Source organism: Rhododendron vialii, chromosome 6a (genome assembly GCF_030253575.1).
Source record: "Rhododendron vialii isolate Sample 1 chromosome 6a, ASM3025357v1".
Classification (NCBI taxonomy): domain Eukaryota; kingdom Viridiplantae; phylum Streptophyta; class Magnoliopsida; order Ericales; family Ericaceae; genus Rhododendron; species Rhododendron vialii.
In genome coordinates, this window is record NC_080562.1 from 34821449 (window position 1) to 34841401 (window position 19953).

The following is a 19953-nucleotide window of genomic DNA, read 5'->3' on the forward strand; positions in this document are numbered from 1 at the left end:
AATGAAAAATTCAGCTATACCAATAATGTTTTTATAAAGTACACGAAAAAAAATCATTCTTATTTTCACCGGACATTAGAAAGTGTCCTTTTGGATCACTTCCACCTCTCCTCTTTATTTGAAGAGAGGGAGAGCGGGCGAAACCGGTCGAACATAAGGGTTGGAATTTTTATCCAGTGTGACACTTTGGGGAACAATAATATTTTTCATCCGGAAAAAATTTAAAATATCCCCCAAACTTTACACTCAATATCAATTAGACTCTCAAACTTTTAAATAAAATCAATTTTACTCCCTACGTTATCTTCTGTTAATCAAAACGTCTCATTCCGTCCGAATGACTAATGTATTTCGTTAAAGGCTCTGTTAAATAGCTTCCCAATTGAATTCTTCTCCGTTGTTGGAATGCTGGTATGGCCGTTCCGGAATGCGTACGTTCCGAGATTGGAAAGGAAAGTTCCAGATCAAAAATCGGAAGGGGGTGACCGTTTTATGGCAACCCTGCCCGAAGCCCAAAGTTTTAACGTAGACCCGTAACCGACTGAACTAATTCTTCGAGCCCGTCCGAAACCCTTCGGGTTGGGTCGGACCCACCCACCTCGTGGGTAATTTGCTCAGCCCAAGCGTACAACTAGGCAGTATAGTATCCTTTGAAATGGCTATTGGGTTATGGACCTGAAGGTCTTCTTATCAGGCAGGGGTTGGCAGTAATAGACAGACAACAACTGTAGGTGGTAGTAGTGAATCTAGTGATGAGACCTTTAGTAGAGTATCAATAGACATTTACTGTTGTCTGTAACAGGTGAACGTCGCTAGATTAAGGAGCCCATGTCCCGTCTTATTATGGTCACATATAACCCATCGTTACTCTAATTCTTCTGTCATTACTATCTGCTCGTCAGAGGGGGTTTCCACCAGTTGGTTTCGGTTTGAGAAGGTCAATATTTCTCTACGTTAAAAGAGGTTTCCCTTCATGGACAGAATGATATCACAGTTATCACCCATCACTTCTAGTATAAGCCATCATTTTGTTATTGCTTTAGTATTTTTGTACCGGATCATGAAAATTTTCCTTTAGCCAATAAAGCCTTTGGAAAACGTATGATTGGATTCATAAGGAGAAAAGGTGTTGTGATTTAGAGGAAGTAGTATATCTGTACTGGAGTTGGTAACTCATGATGTTATGAAAGTTTTTAGCAGATGTTCTGCAGTTACGTATGATTCCGTTGGTTTTCAAATAGGAGGCGTTGATTGTGCACATTGCACTATGCTCATTTGTAGAGATCCGTATTTTAATTGATTTAACTTTAAATGTTTATCATTGAGGAAAATGGAAAATGTGGAATATTAGTGTTTATATGATTTGGGGCCAAAGTGATAAAATTGATTGTGGAAGGGTAAAATATGTAGTTTACATATCGGGCGGTTCCGGGGACACTTAAAAAAATCCTTCAAATCTTAATCTCATAGTTCCCGATCAAATTTTGATGATTCAAGCCGCTCAATGTGTTCAGAACGTGATTTTAAGGATGTACACAAGAAACTGACAAAAAAACTAACCGGGAGGGCACGATTTGAGCAGTTTTTTATTGAACCGTTCAATAAAGTTCAATAAAAAATTGTTCGGATAAAGCCCTTCCCGATCATTTTTTTTTGCTGATTTCTCACAGACACCCTTAAAATCACGTTCTGATTATATTGAGCGGCTCGGATCATCAAACTTCGATCGGAAACTTGGGGGGGGGGGGGGGGGGGGGGTTAAGGGGCCCCGAAACCGCTTCATTTACATATATGTGAGTATATATAGGAGGGTGAGAGAGTAGAAGATCATTTTTCCTCCACTCCCTCTCACTCCTCTTCCTCTCTCTCGTCTCTCTCCCTCTCTCTTGCTCTCTCTCCAAATTTCACCTCAATAACTCAAAACTACCTTTAATCCTTCACCCTCTACGTGTATTGTGATCCGTATTTCGCCGGTTGGAGCTCGGTGGAGTCGTATCGCTCTCGGTTTCGATTTCGGAAAGTTAAGGCTCGTATTTTCGTGGGTTTCGTTCTTCGGCCTCAGGGTAGGAATTCTACCTCTCAATATATGTGATAGAAGTGTTTTCCTTGCCTTAAATCGTGTCCTTGGTTGTTATAGTTGTTGTTGTGGTTGAAATCCTTGAAATTGCAGAAAATCTGCTCGAACCCCATCTGTATAGATACTACTCTAGTCAGTATGAATACAAGATTCTCTGATGTGTTACAAAGCCAATCTGTATCCATACTAGGATTTCTAGTATGGATACAAAGTCTCCTAAAATCAACTTTTGTTATTTTGTTCCTAACTTCGTTATTTTTACATCCGATCACTTCTAACTTGTTATAAACATTATCAAATCACTCCATAACATTATTGGTCATATTCATTGAGTTCGTTGTGTACTTTCGCATCCCTTACCCTTGTTCGACAAATTTTGACGCTGACTAATACATAAACTTCGATTGAATTGAAATGGCACGATATGAGAACATGAGATTTATGAACATTTATTGACACAACGATGAACATTCAGGACCCATCGACGGGTGGGTGCCTGGCAGGGGGTATCGGAATCCCTTAATTGGCCTGGTAGGAGCAAAAGCTCGTTTTGGTTACTTTCAGGACCTACCGATAGGTATGGTGCCTGGCAGGGGGTATCGGGATTCCTTAATTGGCCCGGCAAGAGCTTCGGCTCATGACACATAACGCGAAGCAATATTGGACTCATGGAAAGTTGAAACGGTTTAAGGTTGAGGTGCACACCAAATTTCGTATCGAGTATGTTGGATTGTGAAACCTTGGCTATTGCCTATCTTGCGGTCTATATCCTATTCTTATCTTGTGTTTGCTTTTGCATTTCTCTCGCATATAATGTTAGCGTAGAGTTTTCTACTGGGCTAGTGTAGCTCAAACCTATTATCATTTTCAGGTACTAACACAAGGCAGTAGCGTGCATGATTGGAATGCTTGGAAGTGGAATTATTTTTTAAAGCTAACGATTGAGGAGTTATTTAGTCATCTTTGTAAATCTCTTTTGAAAGATGTATTTGTAACTCTTTGTAACTCTAATTGTAAATCTGTGATTATGGAATATTGTAACCCTTAACTTTTTGAACACTTGGTACGATGTTAATTTTGGGTCTCGGAGCCAAAGATGTAATCTTTTGAAAACTATTGGTTGTTGAAGTACAATTATGGAAAAGGGAATGTTGCATTATTTTGGGTATCGTACGAATTATGGCGAAGTTTTATTTATGGAAATCATTTATATTTATGTTGAAAATCGAGGGCGTGACATCATCAGTCAATTTCCTCTTAATGGTAGGGTGTATGTAATACCCGTCTGTTTGGTAGTAAATCAGACTGCAATGAATCTTGACTTCCAAGAATTTCGGTTTAACATTTGGGTCAAATCATGATGGAAATAGACAATCTTTTGGGTTGAGGGAAAGATGAACATGGAAGGAAAATTTGTATTATCCTTGTTCACGAGCGAGAATGGCTCTAAATCTTTACTTTGTGATCTGTGGTTCTTGTTGCAGTGGTCCGACAAGGGACCATAGCAATGTATGATTATGAAAACGAAGATGACAACAACGAACACTATGGGTAGCCCACGCCTCCTGTGTACATGTCAGGCATCCCGAATGACCTTCCTCTTTTCGTTGCCCGTGGAGGGCAGGACTACCTTTCGGATCCAGCAGATGTGTAGACACTGATGGGCGCTCTTAGCGATCATGATGCTGATAAACTTGTAGTACTTTACCCGAAGGAGTATGCACATTTGGATTTCACTCTGGCCGGAAATGCTAATCAAGTTGTGTATGATCCTATCACGGGCTTCTTCAGTCTCAACTGAGAGCATTTGTCACGTAACACTGAAAATATATGTACACGAATACTTCTTTTGAATTTTCATACATAATTCGTACGTAGCAAGGTTGTTGGATTGGGTACTTAAATAAATATGAAAAAAAACACATAATTTCTGTTCTTTGTTTTTTAGTTGTGGTATCAATCCTCAGGGAAACAGATGAGGCTGAAATATGACTTTATAGACAACAACGAACATATATACTCTTTCCGTTTGACCATAAAAAAAAACATATATACAGAGTTTTGTTTGGAAAAGAAGAAACAAGAACATCTTCGCACAATTCAGGTGAAGGTGTTCTGGCAAACCATAAATCTTACTACTTAACACATGCTATCATCGCAGTCGTTAAAAGTGTTTTCAATAATTAAATTTTGTTAAAAGATTCATCTCGGGAAGAAACTACTCTTTCCGGAACGAGTCTTCTAAAATCCAAACCTGTTGAGATGGATGACACAACACCTCTGTAGTGCGCCCCTGCACTTCAAAGTCCCCGAATCCGAGGAATGGGAAAAGATAAAACAAGCAGTTCAAGGCACTTATACAATGTGTTATTTGTTTTTAGCCTTGTTTTTATGGAAGACGGTGGTTTGTTGTGGTCTGATTTTGCTCTAGTTCTGGAGTCCAGTACTCTGTTTTGTAATCTTGTTGTTGGATTGCCACATTGATCTAGATTAGAGAACACATTGTCGGAAATGGGGGTATTTGTCTTGCCTGCACAAGCAAGTTTTTTTTTTTCTTCTTCTTTTCTTTTTATTGAATTCTAGGCTTCAATATACTACTTCTTAAAGACAAACTCAAAAAGTTGGTCGAGCGACAGCATGTCAACAAATAAGGGGTTTATGTTTACCAATTTTTTCCTCGATCAAAATCGATAGAGATTTCGGAAAACAATGCCAGCAACAAAAATAAGGGCGAATGCGGCTATGTCTCCACAAGACAGATTTGTGGTTTCACGCCGTATTTTAGGACTTCACCGGAGAGAAATGGCAGTCAAGTCAAATGCGAGATTAATGATGAATCGACTCGTAAAGGAAGACCGTCACCTGTCAATCTTCAAGAACGAAATCAACCCATCGATTGGGCAGAGTGAATTGGTGGTTTAGTGAAGTGGGATGGAGCGAAAGAAAAATAACAAATGAACTTTGTTATTTTTCCAAGGTAAAATTACAATCAAGAAGGATGGATTCTTATTGAAAGTAAGAAAATTAAATTAATCCGACTCCTAATTATAACCCAAAAGTGGGCTAGTAAGACATGTTAAATTTCTTGGAGGGTTCTAACTTAAAATCAATTGCCTATAGGTGGAGTAGCCTCTAGATTTTATTAACCAAGTTTGGGTGGCTTAGTTAAGCGATGTGGGACAAGTTTAATACTCCCCCTCACGTGCAGCCCGGATGCACGTGGAGGTACGAATTGAGGAAACCAAGAGATTTGACTCGGGCGATCCCTCACGTGCAGCCCAGATGCATGTGGAGGTATGAATTGATGAGTTGACTTGGGCGACGGAGACTTGACCACACGATGTAAGACCATCCAAGACCTAGCTTTGATACCATGTTAGATTTTTTGGAGGGTTCCAACCTAAAACCAATTGGCTATAGGTGGAGTAGCCTCTAGATTTTATTAACCAAGTTTGGGTGGGTTAGTTGAGCGATGTGGGACAAGTCTAACAAAACAAAAATTAAGGATAAAGTTAAGACTTTGATTTGTTGGAGAGATTACAATGATGCCAAAAGAGGCTATATATTTATAAAAAAATAAAATGTGCAGGAAATAACTTCCTAACTTCTCACTATTCTTCATTCTTCTAATTATCTTCCAAGTGTCCAAATAACTTCCCACAAACTACAAAGTGTGTAGAAGCATGCCACTTGTTCAAATAACTTCTCGTCAATTTTCAAATGTGTAGGAACAAGTTAAGTGTCCTGCACTTTATTAAAATATAAATAAATAAAAACTAGTTATATTATTAATACAAAATAATAAAATAGGAAGCATTCTCATAATTGCCACATTTCGGTCGATCAAAGATAGGCAATGAATATATGGTGTCAATAATGCCCCCCTAATTCATTTGGGTGAAGAGCTAACGTAACCCAAGTGAATAATTTAACTAGTTTTAAATCACCCCTCTGTCGATATCGATGGGTGATAACTCTTTACGGTGTAAACATTTATGCCTCCCAACTATCGAAGAGTTTTAGATAAATTTTACACCAACCCTTTCACCTTTCGACTGATGTAACAAAGCCTTTAAGGCTTAATAACCATTGTCGAGAATAATCATGGTGACATTTCAAGGCCGAAATACCACTGTCGAAAAGCCATATGTTGCCTTATTAGATGCAATATTCCCTCTGTTGATAATTTTCCTTGAACTGTAATTCCTACTAAAACAAAATAGGAAATTATATAGAGACGTGGCTTATTGGAATATATCAAAAGGAAAACTCTGTCGAGTGTATAGACTTTGCAAAGCCACGAACTCGACTGAAGAAATCGACGGAGAAATGGCATTTTTTAGGAGGCTTGTTAAGAATGTTCCAAATCGACAAGACCATGACTAGTTCTCCTTGGCCAAGCAACTAATTTGTCCATGGCCATATGTTTTTTTTTTTTGTTGTGATTCCTTCATAAACAAAAATAAGAAACAACAAAACAAGGCCTATCGATTAAAGGCCTATCGATCAAAACTCTAAGAATGGCCTATTGATAAAAGGATTTATGTCATGAGCCTTAATCAAGCACAAGCATTTGTTTACTTAATTTCTCCCCCAACATTTGATAAAGAAATGGCTTAATTGCAAAAACACCCCTTAAACTATCACTTTTTTGCAACATGACCCCTTCATGTACAAAACCCGACAACATGACCCCCTTAACTATCAAAATCAAACAACATTATCCCCTCCCCTCATTTCCATTTAAAAATTGGACGGAGTGAAAGAGAAAGACTAAAGTACCCCTGGCTTAAAAAAAAGAAGATAAAAAAAGGAAAAAGATATTAAAAAAAAAAAAGAAAACACAACCACCACACTCTTTTTCTTTCTGTCGATGATCTTGATCTCTCCTCTCTCTCTCTCTCTCTCTCGATGATATAATCGCCGCCCCCTACCATGACCACTGAGACCCATCTCCACCCACCCATCCCACCCATCTCCATCTCCATCTCCCACCCATCTCCAATCAATCGACAGAAGCTTCTCAGAAGCCGAAACCCTAGAGTGGCAAAATCTACTTTGTTCGATTCCGTACACTGAGTCTACTTCGTTCGATTCCGTACGCCGAGTTCTACCTAATTTTCCTGGTTCTCCTACGAATACGTAAGTTTTCTGAATACGTAAGTTTTCTGTAAGTTGTTTTATATCAATTTATGTATTTATGTGCTTTCGTTTTAAAAAATTGGGGGATTTTGGGGTTTTCAAAATTTTAATGAATGTAACCATAAACAATGAATGTAACCCTAAAAGTCAATGATTGTGGCTTTTAAAAATAGAGGGGTTTGGGAATTTCTGGATATTGAAAAGGCTTAATTGCAAAAACACCCTTTAAACTATCACTTTTTTTGCAACATGACCCTCTCATGTACAAAACTCGACAACATAACCCCCTTAACTATCAAAATCAAACAACATCACTCCCTCCCCTCATTTCCGTTAACTTTTGCTAACATTTTGGATGGATTAATGTTGAATTGGATGAGAAATGAATTCTATTCCTAAAAAGCCCTTCCCATAGGCGGGGAAATGAACTTTTGGGGTATTTATACCCTTCCTCCTTCTCCCTAACACTTCCAGGTTTGTTCTCTCTCTCTCTCTCTCTTTCTCTCTCTCTCTCTCCCACCACTACCCCCTCTCCCACTGCCACACACCTTGAACACCACCCAAACCCATAACAGTTTCCCACTTCTTCTTCTTCTCCTCTCTCTCTCTCCATAACCAAGAACACATAGAACAGCAAGAACACCCAGTTTGAAACCCTAAACCCAAATTTATTCTTCTTCCCTCTATCTCCATAACCAAGAACACCATCCAAACCCAAACCCAGACCTAGAACACTATCCTTGCCCAGTTTTCGGAAAAACCCACAAGCTAAAAATTTGAAACCTCAAACCCAGAAAATTTAAGACCAAATCTATCTGCCTCATCTCTTCCCTCCCTTATTCTGAAAACCAAACCCACGGAAGTGAATTCACCTTATTTCATACAACATGAGCAGCTCAAGTTACACCAACATCAACTACTCACCGTACAATGGAGATAAAAAATGCGAATGTGGGCGGAGGGTAGTGATGAGACCGTCATTGACTATGAAAAATCTAGGAAGAAGGTTCATTGGATGTATCAACTACAAGGTAAATTTATCCAGAAAACTCTCTTCCCATTTTTTATTCGACTGTACAAAATTTGAAATGTGTCATGTTTATTTTCAGAAACGAAATGGATGCAACTTATTTGAGTGGGTAGATCCAGAAACCTGTCCTAGAGGATTGGAATATGCCAAGATAATACAAGCCAAAAAGGAAGAACTTGAGAGACAAGTTGAAGAGTTGAAAATGATCAATGAGGGGTTGGAAACAAGAAAACTAATGGTGGAAGAAGAAAATGAAGCCCTGTTTGTGAAAATAGCAGACTTGACTGAGATGAATGTCAACCTAGCAGCTACTAATGAAGCTCTACGTGCACAGATTGGAACAAGGAAGACTAGACAGATTGGAACACATTTTTGGAACATATAGTCCCGGTGGTAGTCATTGTGTTTGTAATTGGTGTCCTTGTGTCAAGTGTGAAGCACGCCCCTAAAAAGAAAACTTTGTATCTTCCTAAAATATGAATGAATCAAATTGATGCAATGCCAATGTTTCCATTCCATACGTGTACAATAATACCAAAAGATATAAATACAAGAACACTGCACAGACTAGTGCCAAGCCAACGCAACACATGTGCCATACTAGACCAGATTATTTGAAGCAAGGCAGTGTCAAAACCTGTTGAACACCAGTGCCAAACCAAGGCAGTACCAAACCTGTTGAACACACAACATAATTGAAGCATAAGTACACATGGAGTTAATAAAATTCACCTCTCATAAGGCAGCCCAGAAAAAATATAAAGTTGATTTCAAAACATAACATTCAGTCAACAAAGTACCAAAAGATTACATATTGACTACTGCCAAGCCCAAGGCAATACCAAAACAATTCATTACAGTCAACAAAATAGAGTTCTTAGTATTGTGGCATTTGGTACAACAAAAACCATTACATTAAGTCATCAAAACAAAAAATACTAATGCCATTGGGTACCACTTAAACCATTACACAATACTAAAGTTTAGCCATAAGCCTAAGATAAAGTTGATTCAAGTGGCAGATCTCTGGGTACTTGGTGTTGAAGTTGCTCCTTGGGAGTCTAGCCTAGGAATATGAGTGTTTGGCATTGTGGCACTGCCATTTCCACTACCACTGCCACATGATGTTGCAGATGAACTTGCTGCCTGATTCCAAAAAAAAACATTTCCTATCCTTGTGGATCTCCTCCAACCCTACATTGATAGTCCAATATAAATAAGTTGACAAATATTGGATTGCTTTCACATCGACTAAACTATAAACAATGGACATGATGTTAGTGTTATACCTGTGGTATTGGCAGACCCACTCTTGGGGCAATAGATTCTGCACCTTCAAACCTTGTCATTGGTATTTTGACTTTCCCAACTATTGGCTCCTTACCCTTCCCACTCTTTGCACCTTTGTTTGTTCCAAGATCCACTCCAATGTTTGGATTTCTTTCTATAATGACAACACCAAGAAGTGCAGCAGTGGTTCCACCTCTTCCTTTACCTCCACCTCTACTACCATTTCCATTGTTTGCACCTCTTCCTCTTCCAAGAACCATTTGACTGTTTGCAGTTCTTTCCCTACCAATGAGAATACCCTGATTTGGACGTCTTCCTTTTCCAACCAACCCATTGTTTGCTCCACTGTTAGGACCTATTGTTCTACCTCTACCTTTACCATTACCTCTACTACAATTGTTTACTCCTTTAGTATCTCTACTAGCAGTGGGGAACCCTCTTCTTTTACCTCCAGTCACTCCTCTTCCTCTGCCACCCTCATTTTGAATTCCTCTTCCTCTACCTCCAATCACTCCTCTACCTTTGCCAGCCTCATTTTGAATTCCTCTTCCTCTTCCTCCCACCACCATCACACCCTGTTAAAGCCAAATAATGAGGACTTATAATGAAATAAAAGTGCTGTAAATCACAAATTATTAATGTAGTCATGACAAAAGAAAAAATACATTGACCATACTTGTTCACCAGTGCTGTTTGTTGACTTGTGAGGGCAGGTTCTTGCATTGTGACCTGGTTGCTTGCATTGTCCACACTTTTAGGGTTGTGTAATACTTCCTCACTCCACTTGAAGTAGTTTTTGGCTCATCAGGGCCCTTCCTCCTTTTTTTTTTTTTTGGGTCTACCACTCTTTGCCCTAAGAGGAGGAGGGCTGATTGGATCAAAGTCTGTACGAACCCACATGGTTTGGTCTGGAATTGGTTTAATGGTGAAGCTGTATGTCCTTGCAAAAGTACTTTGATGAAAGCACTGATCAACATAATCTTTAGGATCATTTTTATCTGTTATGATTGCAGCCATTCCATATGCACATGATATCCCACTGACATCCCATTTTCTGCAAGTGCATGTTTTCTGTCCTATGTCCACAACATAGATCCTAGGTACACAAATGACTTCAAATATGGTGCCACTACTATACATAACCTCATATTCCCCCATTAGTTGTTGGGTTCTCTCAATTCTCCTACTAATCTTTGGACATATATTACCATTCTAGCCCATGCACAACTTAAGTCTAGTTTGCAACCTTGCCATTAGGTACCTTCTAATACTTTCAACCATGGTAAGAATTGGTTGGTCTCTTGCATCTTTGATTGCCGTATTAAAAGCTTCACTTGTATTATTATCCATTATATTGCACATAGACCTTGTACTATACATGCACCTAGCCCATGTTGTTGGTTCTTCTCTCATCAACCATTCATATGCAGTTTCATCAATCTCTTTAATTTCATTCATCCTCTCCTCAAACTCCCGCACTGTGTAAACTGATGCAGCCTCCATATGAGGTCTTTTCACTCTTTACCCTTGTACAATTTATTGAAGTTTGAGTACATGTGTCTAATGCAGTACCTATGTTCTACATTAGGGTACTTTTGAGCAAATGTTTCTGTCAAACCCTAGAAAAAAAAAAGAAATAAACAAACAGCAACAAACATAATGTAAACAATATAAACATTTAAGTAAGTAAAGAACTTAAATAACAAATACCTTCTGCCTATCAGAGATGAAGCACCAACCCTTTTGCTCTAGATTCCCTATCATGTCGATTAGATTTTCCAAGAACCAAGTCCAGCTATCTTTTGTTTCAGCCTCAACAACATGCCAAAGGAAACATCTGATTGTTGGCATCTTTTATAGTTGCATGCATCCATTAACCTCCAAATGGCCCTTTTAAGAAACATGCATCTAACCCAATTATAGGTCTACAACCAGCTAAAAACCCCTTCACCTGTGCATCATAACCTATGAACGAAACACTGGACCTTCATCAGGCAAGGGTCTTTCAACATTCAGTTTAGCCACACTACTTGGGTTCTATATCCTAACCATCTCATAGTAGTCCCACATTCTCAAATATTGCTTTATATGATCTCCTTGAATTAGCTCAAGTGCCTTTCTCTTTGCTCTATAGACTTTGGTATGTGAAACATTTACCAGCCACTCTCTTCTAACTATGTTCTTCATTGATTTGACCTTAGTCTCAGGAGCATCAACCAGCTTAGTTATGTACTTTTAGGAAAGCCACGATGAGGTTGCATTATTATTAGTGTAAATCCTAGTACATTGATGCATTTGCGTTATCTTTTTAATTTGAAAGGATTTCTCATTGTGCATTGGAGAGGCATGAAGCCTAAAGCCACAATCACATGCACACTTTACAGTCACTCTTGTAGACTCATTCTTCAAAAATGTGAATATATACCCCTCATTTATCTGGTATTCCCTCAATAATTTTCTAAACACCCGCACATTAGAAAACTTCATCCCCTCTATTAGTTGGGGGTTCTTCATGTAACTCTCTTTAAACTCAGGAAAAATAGGTTTCCCATCTTCATCATAGTCCTCTCCCAAGTTGTTATCATCACTGTTAAAACTAAGATCTTCATCACCTTTACTCCCAAGGTTGTAGGTATTTCCTAAACCTACCAAGGGAATGGTCTCATCTTGTTCTTCATCAGAAGACTCTTCTATCCCACTACAAGATCCACATGAACTTTCACTATCATCATTGGGCTGCCACTCATAGTCAGAATCACTACCCTCGTCCATTTCTTCTGCATCCACACCTTCTTGAACTATATGTTGAACTTCCTCTTCATCACAGCTTTCTTGAACTATGTGTTCAACTCCATCTCCATGAAGGTGTTCCACTACGTGTCCTCCTATGTCTAAGTCACCTCTCAATTCAGTTAAGGAGCTAGGGTCAACAGTAGTATTTGTCTCTCAACATATCACCTCCACCTGATCCTCACAATCCTCGTCAGATTCTACCACATTAGGACAATGGACATATACATCAATTATCATATACTTCCTACCAGAATGCGCTGCAAATATTATCATGAGAAGTCAATTCAACTAATCCATTGTTCGTGTCATGCATTGGAAGTCTATAAAACACAGTTATGTATTCTGTTACTCCATTAAAATATGTTATTCCATACCCCATCTGCCTAATATTATCCATCAACTCATAAAAGGTGAAGGAATTTGGATCTACCTTCATTTCTGCAATGATCCCATTCAAGTATTTTGACTGCGACCCCCTGACTACTTTACCACCAACGCAGATATTCAAAGTACACCTCAGATCAACCATGTTTTCTATGTAATGTAACAAAAAAGAAAGATTAATAAAAGGACCAACAAAACCATACAATGGGTATCATTTAAACAAATAAATATGATTAATAATTCTGATCACCAATAATTGCAGACTTCGAGAAGTATGGACCTGAACATAGCAGAATGACCACATTTTCAAGCCAAATTAGATTACCTACCGATTGCACGATGACTGATAGCCAGTAATCGTAGCGACACACCAACCATTAAGGCCAAAGTAGTCCAAACACTCCAGACTCTCAATCATAAAAGTGAATCAAACTTATACCCAGATGAGGCAAGCAAAACCCATTAAAGAAGATCCAATATAGTTAATATATAGTACACATTGGTACGTACATTACAACAGACGAGTCAAAAATTCAGCTTCCAAACATTGGATATCATTAGGGCCAAACAATCCAACCTACACAATCATATAAGTTAATCAAACTTAGCACATCATTCTGATCAATGTTGCACCAAAACTTGCAAATTTCGAGAAGTGTGTTTTCAAGCAAAACTTGATTGCCTTGCTGTTGCATCACAATTAATAGCCATTACACGTAGAGACAAGTGGACGATTAAGGCTAAGAAAATCCAAATTACACCCCCAAAGAAGTAAATCAAAATTCTAACCAAAAATAAAAAAATATGATTAATAATAGGACCAACAAAACTATACAGTGGGTATCATTTAAAAAATATGCATGTGCCTGGAAACACTATTTTAAACACTATTATGTACTCTATTTTAGGATCCCATTCCAACTTTGTAAAGCACCAATATGATACCCAATTTTTAATGCCCTAATCTCATACTTTAGGGTTAAAAAAATGAAGAGTTCGGGAAGCCCCAATTTTTATGCATTAATCTCACAGTTCGAAAATCCCTGATATTTAAACCCTAATCTTGGCTTTGGAGGGAAACACATTTTCAATAGGCTTAATTGCAAAAACACCCATTAAACTATCACTTTTTTGCAACATGACCCCCTTATGTACAAAACCCGACAACATGATGCTTTCAATACGTTTATTACCGGTCAAAATTTATAAACGTATCTTAACCAAATTGTCGAAACAGACAGTTGTGATTGTCCTATTCATGGCTCCTCCACGAATAAGTTTCTCTTTTTTGGAAAAAATGTTGTCAAAGAGGCAATTTTTACTCATGGATCAATCCCGACGCTTTCAGAAAAATGCTGCCATAGATCTTTCACAACGTTTTTAAAATGCCGGCAACCGAAGCCGACTTTGGCATCCTCAACGTTGCAAAAACGCCGCTAGAAGTATTGCCGGCGTTTGTCGGATCTTTTCCAGCATTTTTCAAACACCGCAAAGGCAATTATTTTCTAGTTATCCATTGTACTTTGAAGTGTTTTCATGATAATTATGTTTTCTTTCATAAAGGAATACATGTACCTCCAACAAGAAAAACAAGTTTAATTGGATGATGGTACCTTTGAAGGGGTCATTTTTTCCCCAAATCAACTAATATAGCGCCTCATGGTAAGAACTAGTAAGAAATTAATTAGTCGAGGTGCATGCACGTCAACTAACCTGGAAATTAACATGTTTTATAAAAAAAACCTAAAATTAAACCTTGTAGATTAATCACTCATAACCTTCTTTCATTTTTAAACTAACTCCTTCACATAATTGTACGTCTTTTTGTAAATCAGTCATGTGATTCTTACAGGCATCTATCTAGATGGAAACGAATGTTTTGACTTGTAAAACCCATGTTCGGCCTTATATGATCAACCGAAGTTAACTGGATTAGTAGTTATCCCATAATTCAATTTTAGGCCCTACATCTGGCCAATACCAACCTTTAAGGCCCTGTTTTGCTAAGGAAAATAAGTACTTAATTTATTTTTTAAATTAAAGGTGATATAATGTGAAAGAATGACATGTCTCGTAAAGCGAAAAATAAATATTTCAAAAATAAGAACCTTAATTAGCGGAACGTAACTCCCCAAACTGAACACATCAGATATATGTTATGAAATTTGGCTAGGAATAAAAGAAATGACATGTGTTTACCGCGACATTAATTAATTTATAAATTTCTCAAATGGCATTGTTGAATAATTTATATTCTGTAAATGTTTTATCTTCCTTGCTTATGTTCATCTCAATATCAATTGGCAATGAGTGGAGAGGTCCCAGATGTTATTAAGTGATTCATCCATTCTGTGGGGCTCCATTTTGGGTGGTTCGTCCTTTTTGAATGGTGGTTCGGGGTTAGCTTTTATCTCCTTCGCTCAGTCCTGCAAAACGAAGCACGACTAAGAGACCACACCGGAGGTTCTCCGGGATGGCCCTCCGGTGCAAGAGTCAGTTTGCTTGCAAGGAAGAGTTAGAGATTGGGAGCTAGGGTTTTTTCTTGCGTACCTCTTCCAAGAAGGCATAATGGGATATTTATAGGAAACCCTTCACTTGGTCTCCAAGATTGCACCAACGCTTGACACGCGTCGGCTGATGTCACTGTTGCATCACGTTTAGGGTTTTGTAACCGTTTTCATGATGAGCTGGCACCTTCACGTGCCACCATCATTGTTCTCATAACCGTTCGGATGACGTCACGACCATCATCATAGCCATGGTTACTGTTCTGATGCGGATGAGCTGGACCGTCGGCAAAGAAATGCTCGGCACCGAGCGTGTTGTGGGACCCTCGGCAGCTATCGAAACGAATATATCCTTCTCCCCGAGCAGGTGTAGGGAATGGGGAATTAAAGGAGGAGTAATTAGAGGAACCCTCGGCAACAGGGACCCTCGGCTACGGTTGCTGATCCGAACGTCCAAAGAGAGATGTCTTGGAGTTGAAAGTAATGCTAGATCACGCTCGGAATGATCGAGCCATTTGGCTCGGCCTGCTACACATTCCACTCCTAAGCAATATGGGATTCATTTCCTTAACATCCCCACTCACGTGCAGCCACGTTTGAAGTCTGTCACGTGTGGCCACTTTTTGGGTCCTATCATCGTGCAGCCTTTTCGCTAGTCTGTCATCGCGGGTGTGAGTTGTAAATTTTATAAAATGTAGGGTGGAACAGGCCCCGCTCTGATACCATGTAGAAACTTTACATCCAACTCAAAGCCAATTGACTATGAATGGAGAGGTCCCAGATGTTATTAAATGATCACCCATTCTACTCCCAAGCAACGTAAAATTCATTTCCTTAACATAAGGTTTAGAGTCTTTAGATAATCACCACACCAAGTTCTTTTCACATATGTCAGACATACGCGGCTACTAGAGAGTGTCCTCCACTTGGTTGCCAGAAAAATACTCCTTCCGTCCCATAATATTTGTCTAGTCTGCAAAACGGAGACGTAAAAATAATATTATTTTTGTAAGAAAAGTTGAAAAAAAAATCAACAATTTACTAGATCTCGATGAGTTCTTTTAACTTATGAAAAAAATTTAAATTTTTTCTCGAAAGAAATGCATTATTTTGTAGTTTTCGTTTCGCAGACCGGACAAATATTATGGGACGGAGGGAGTAACTAACAAATTGCGGTTTCCACCATACGAGTCATCTCGCTCCCTTGCCTCTTAGACTTTACAAGGTTGCTAGACCAATGCAAATTGACTGCGCGATCTTATGTTGTCATTCGACTAATAAGATGGGTTCGACTTTGGAGGTGTAGATTCGGGTGCGTTTGCGCTAAACTGCTCAGATTATAAGATGACCTCACAAGCCTTTACATACACATAACAGAAAGATTTTCTTGGCTGGCACTGAGCCGGCATACGAAAATATCTCTCTTTGACAAATAAAATATTTGCATTCCTAACAATCACTAAAATTAACTAACTACTTAACAAGTAAATCCCACTTTGCTTCCTTCTCTACATCCCAAAACAGAAGTAAAAACTACCAAATTATGGACCAATTTCCGGAAGAAATAACCAGCGAAATATTTTCAAGATTACCCGTCCAATCTCTTCTCAGACCCAGGAGCTTGTGCAGGGGCGTGCGCGATTTCACGCATGGCCCTATCTTTGTCGACAAGCATCTGAAGTTTTGGTCTCAAAGGAATCTCAATCTCATCATCACTGATAACAAATGCAGAGATAAAGGTAGCTATTACTACAAATATCTTTACACATGACTTTCAACACGTACAATATCCTTCACAATCTTAAGCACTCGTATTTTGACTTGTAATTCTTCTCTTACTAATGTGTCGTATACGTAGACAATTAAGATCTATCAAGAATGTTATTCAGTTTCTCTCCATTTCATACTCCTTACAGGTAACAATCTCAACACATTGTACTTATGAACAGAATGAAGAAACCTCGACTCATTACTCTTGCCGTAAAGTTAGCTTAGAAATACCAAACTTTCGGGAATTTCGCGTCATGGGTTCTTGCAACGGTCTGATTTGTTTGGTGCATCCTACGAAGAGGTATGAGATTTATGTTTGTAATCCTTGTACTGGAAAGTATATTAAAGTTCCCCCACCAGTTAGCATGTTAGACAGACCTGGTGACATAGTCATAGGATTTGGTGTAGTCCCAATGACCAAGAAATACAAAGTACTTGCAATTGTAGATTTCCCACTCCATGGCGATTTTAATCGCTTGCAACAAAAGGTATTTGTGTATGCTCTTGGGGATACCACTTCGATACAACTTAAAGACAATAGCTCTGTTCTGAGATTAGGACAATCCGCGTGCAAAGCATTTGCAAACGGAGCGCTTCATTGGGTCAGCGATGCTAACCTTATTGTTTCATTCAACATGGACACTGAAGAATTCAGTGTTATTCCGCGTCCTGAACTGGAATTAGGATGTGGGAGTTTTACTTTGAGAGCATTCCAAGGGAAACTAATGATTTTGAATACATCATTTGGTGATCGAATCGAGATATGGGTCATGAAAAAATATGGTGTTGCAGAGTCTTGGGACTCGTAGTTTCACCGTATATGAAGAACATATTGGGCGAAACATTAGGGATGTTGAAATTGTGTGTTTTCTCCAAGATTGGGAAGTTTTGATGGTTTATGATCATCGGGCTCTACTTCGTTATAATCTCCAAACGGCATTGGTGGTTGAGGTTATTAATATTGATAGTCTTCGGTTCCAAAGCGGTTTTCATGCAATTGCTCACGTGGGGACTCTTGTTTCACCTCTGGTCATGTGCGATGGAGAAATGGAACTTGATAAAAGCAGGGTTATAAATGGGACGAGTAGTTCGTAAATGCTGGTTTTGGTAAATGCTCGTTCGAAGTTCGACTTGGTAAATGCTCGTTTTGGATTCAGTACGAACAAACTTGAAATAGGCTTGCAGACTTGGATTATGTGTATATATAACTAGAATTTTATGTATAAACTTGAATATTTATAGATTGTATATATCTTGTATATGTAATAAACTATATATGTTGATAATAATGATTTTTGTACCCTATGTGTATAAACTTTTACAATACGGAGTACTATATAAGCTCACATATTCATTTAACAATTAATCATTGTCCCAAAACATAGAATATATACAGTATTTCAGGGGATACGGTTTTAGTAATTTGCCATTTTAGTCTGACAATTATCACTATTCATTTAGTTTGATTAATGAATTACATAGCATAGAATGATCATGGGTGTGGCCATAGCATAACAAATTAACACCAACAGCTTTTATTTCAATAATCCTTTTTTCTATTTTAGTAAACAGTCCTACGTACGTACTACGCCTTGGACACAGTAAAAAGAATGGAAATTTCCCGAACTAAATTCTAATTCTTAGGGCATCCACAATGGAATAACCAAAAGTCGATAATCAAAAGTTGCCATATCATCTTTTGATTATACATTTAAGGGATTGCTAAAGTTAGCAATGTAGAGGTCCACAATGATACAATCAAATTTGAATAACCAAAATTTGTCACATCACATTTTCAATTTATAAAAATTTAAAAATTGTGAACAAAAATAATTTTTTAAAAATAGGTTTTAAACTAATAAAAACAGGTGATTAGAAAAAGAGAAAATAGTTTTTTGAAAATTTTGATTAAAAAAAAACAGTTTTCGGGAAAAAGAAAAAAAAAGTTTTTGAATAAAAAATAGTTTTTTAAAAAAGTTTTTTTTTAAAAAAGAAAAGTTTTTGAAAAAAAAAGTTTTTGAAAAAAAAAATAATCTTTTTAAAAGTATTTTTCATAGAAATATGTTGAAAATGGAAGAGAGAGAGAGAGAATGTTTTTGTGTAATGATAATATACTTGATTGAGAAAATATAGAGACAACTAAATTTGATTATTGGCAAAAAATTGTTAGTTTTGATTATCAAAGGGCCAAATTTTGATGAGTTGCTAAGATGTTAAATTTGATTATTCCACTGTGAGCTTTTTTTTGAGCAAATGTTGTTAAATTTAGTAACATTTTAATTTTGATTATACCATTGTAGATGCTCTCATAGACTAAGAGATAAGATTTCTAATATAATAGAAAACAAAATCAACTCCAATGTGAGAAATGTAATATTTTAAGCTTATCGAAACTTTCCTAGAAACAATACAGTGATTAAGTTATTGTAAATGTAAGTTTACGAAATCTTCATAAATATTGTCCTACATCAGTCTACTCAACTTTGAATTGTCTATGTCGAGAAACGTACTCCACCGGTCTCACTTTAATAGTCTTAATTGGAGATTCCAACTTTTTAAGAAAATATTATGATTTCATCAAAAAGTATATAACGTCCTGTTTCACTAACTAAATAAGTATACTTATTTTTTGAATTAAAAATAATATTACGAGAGAAAGACATATTTAGTGAAACGAAAAATTAGTATTTAAAAAATAATAACCTTAGAACCGTGCCTAACTTTTCAATTATCCCCTCTCAAAAGGTGATTTGATTGATATAGATAGTACTACTTCAATTTAAACATAATCGCAAGAGTGGAATTTTATAAAATTTGTATTTTTAATTTTGTGGAGCGAACATACATATTGAAACGTTCTAAAATACTTCATCCATCACATTTTCTTTGTTCATTTTAAATTTTATGTCATTTTTTGATTGTTTATACCTTTCAATTTATAATAGTTTTCATAATTTTGA

At 37.5% G+C, this 19953-nt stretch overlaps 2 protein-coding genes across 2 annotated transcripts; one reads left to right on the forward strand and one right to left on the reverse strand.

Moving 5' to 3' along the window:
* Positions 1 to 9260: 9260 nt before the first annotated feature.
* Positions 9261 to 10464, reverse strand: LOC131328670 (hyphally regulated cell wall protein 1-like). The gene is made up of 3 exons (XM_058361585.1): positions 10216 to 10464; positions 9539 to 10114; positions 9261 to 9443 (listed from the first exon to the last, which is right to left on the reverse strand). Exons 2-3 carry the CDS (start codon positions 10106 to 10108, stop codon positions 9261 to 9263), a joined length of 753 nt encoding a protein of 250 aa, XP_058217568.1. The 5' UTR covers positions 10109 to 10114; positions 10216 to 10464.
* Positions 10465 to 16733: 6269 nt separating this feature from the next.
* Positions 16734 to 18020, forward strand: LOC131328959 (F-box protein At3g07870-like). The gene is made up of 2 exons (XM_058361946.1): positions 16734 to 16962; positions 17140 to 18020. Exon 2 carries the CDS (start codon positions 17248 to 17250, stop codon positions 17800 to 17802), a length of 555 nt encoding a protein of 184 aa, XP_058217929.1. The 5' UTR covers positions 16734 to 16962; positions 17140 to 17247; the 3' UTR covers positions 17803 to 18020.
* The last annotated feature ends 1933 nt before the right edge of the window (positions 18021 to 19953 follow it).

Bases quoted from the DNA above. Each gene is read 5' to 3' on its own strand.
- LOC131328670 (XM_058361585.1), bottom strand. From the start codon at position 10,108: ATGGTGGTGGGAGGAAGAGGAAGAGGAATTCAAAATGAGGCTGGCAAA. The intron at 9,444-9,538 runs GTATAACACTAA...CTATCAATGTAG, and splicing joins TGGGTCTGCCAATACCACAG to GGTTGGAGGAGATCCACAAG.
- LOC131328959 (XM_058361946.1), top strand. From the start codon at position 17,248: ATGGGTTCTTGCAACGGTCTGATTTGTTTGGTGCATCCTACGAAGAGG.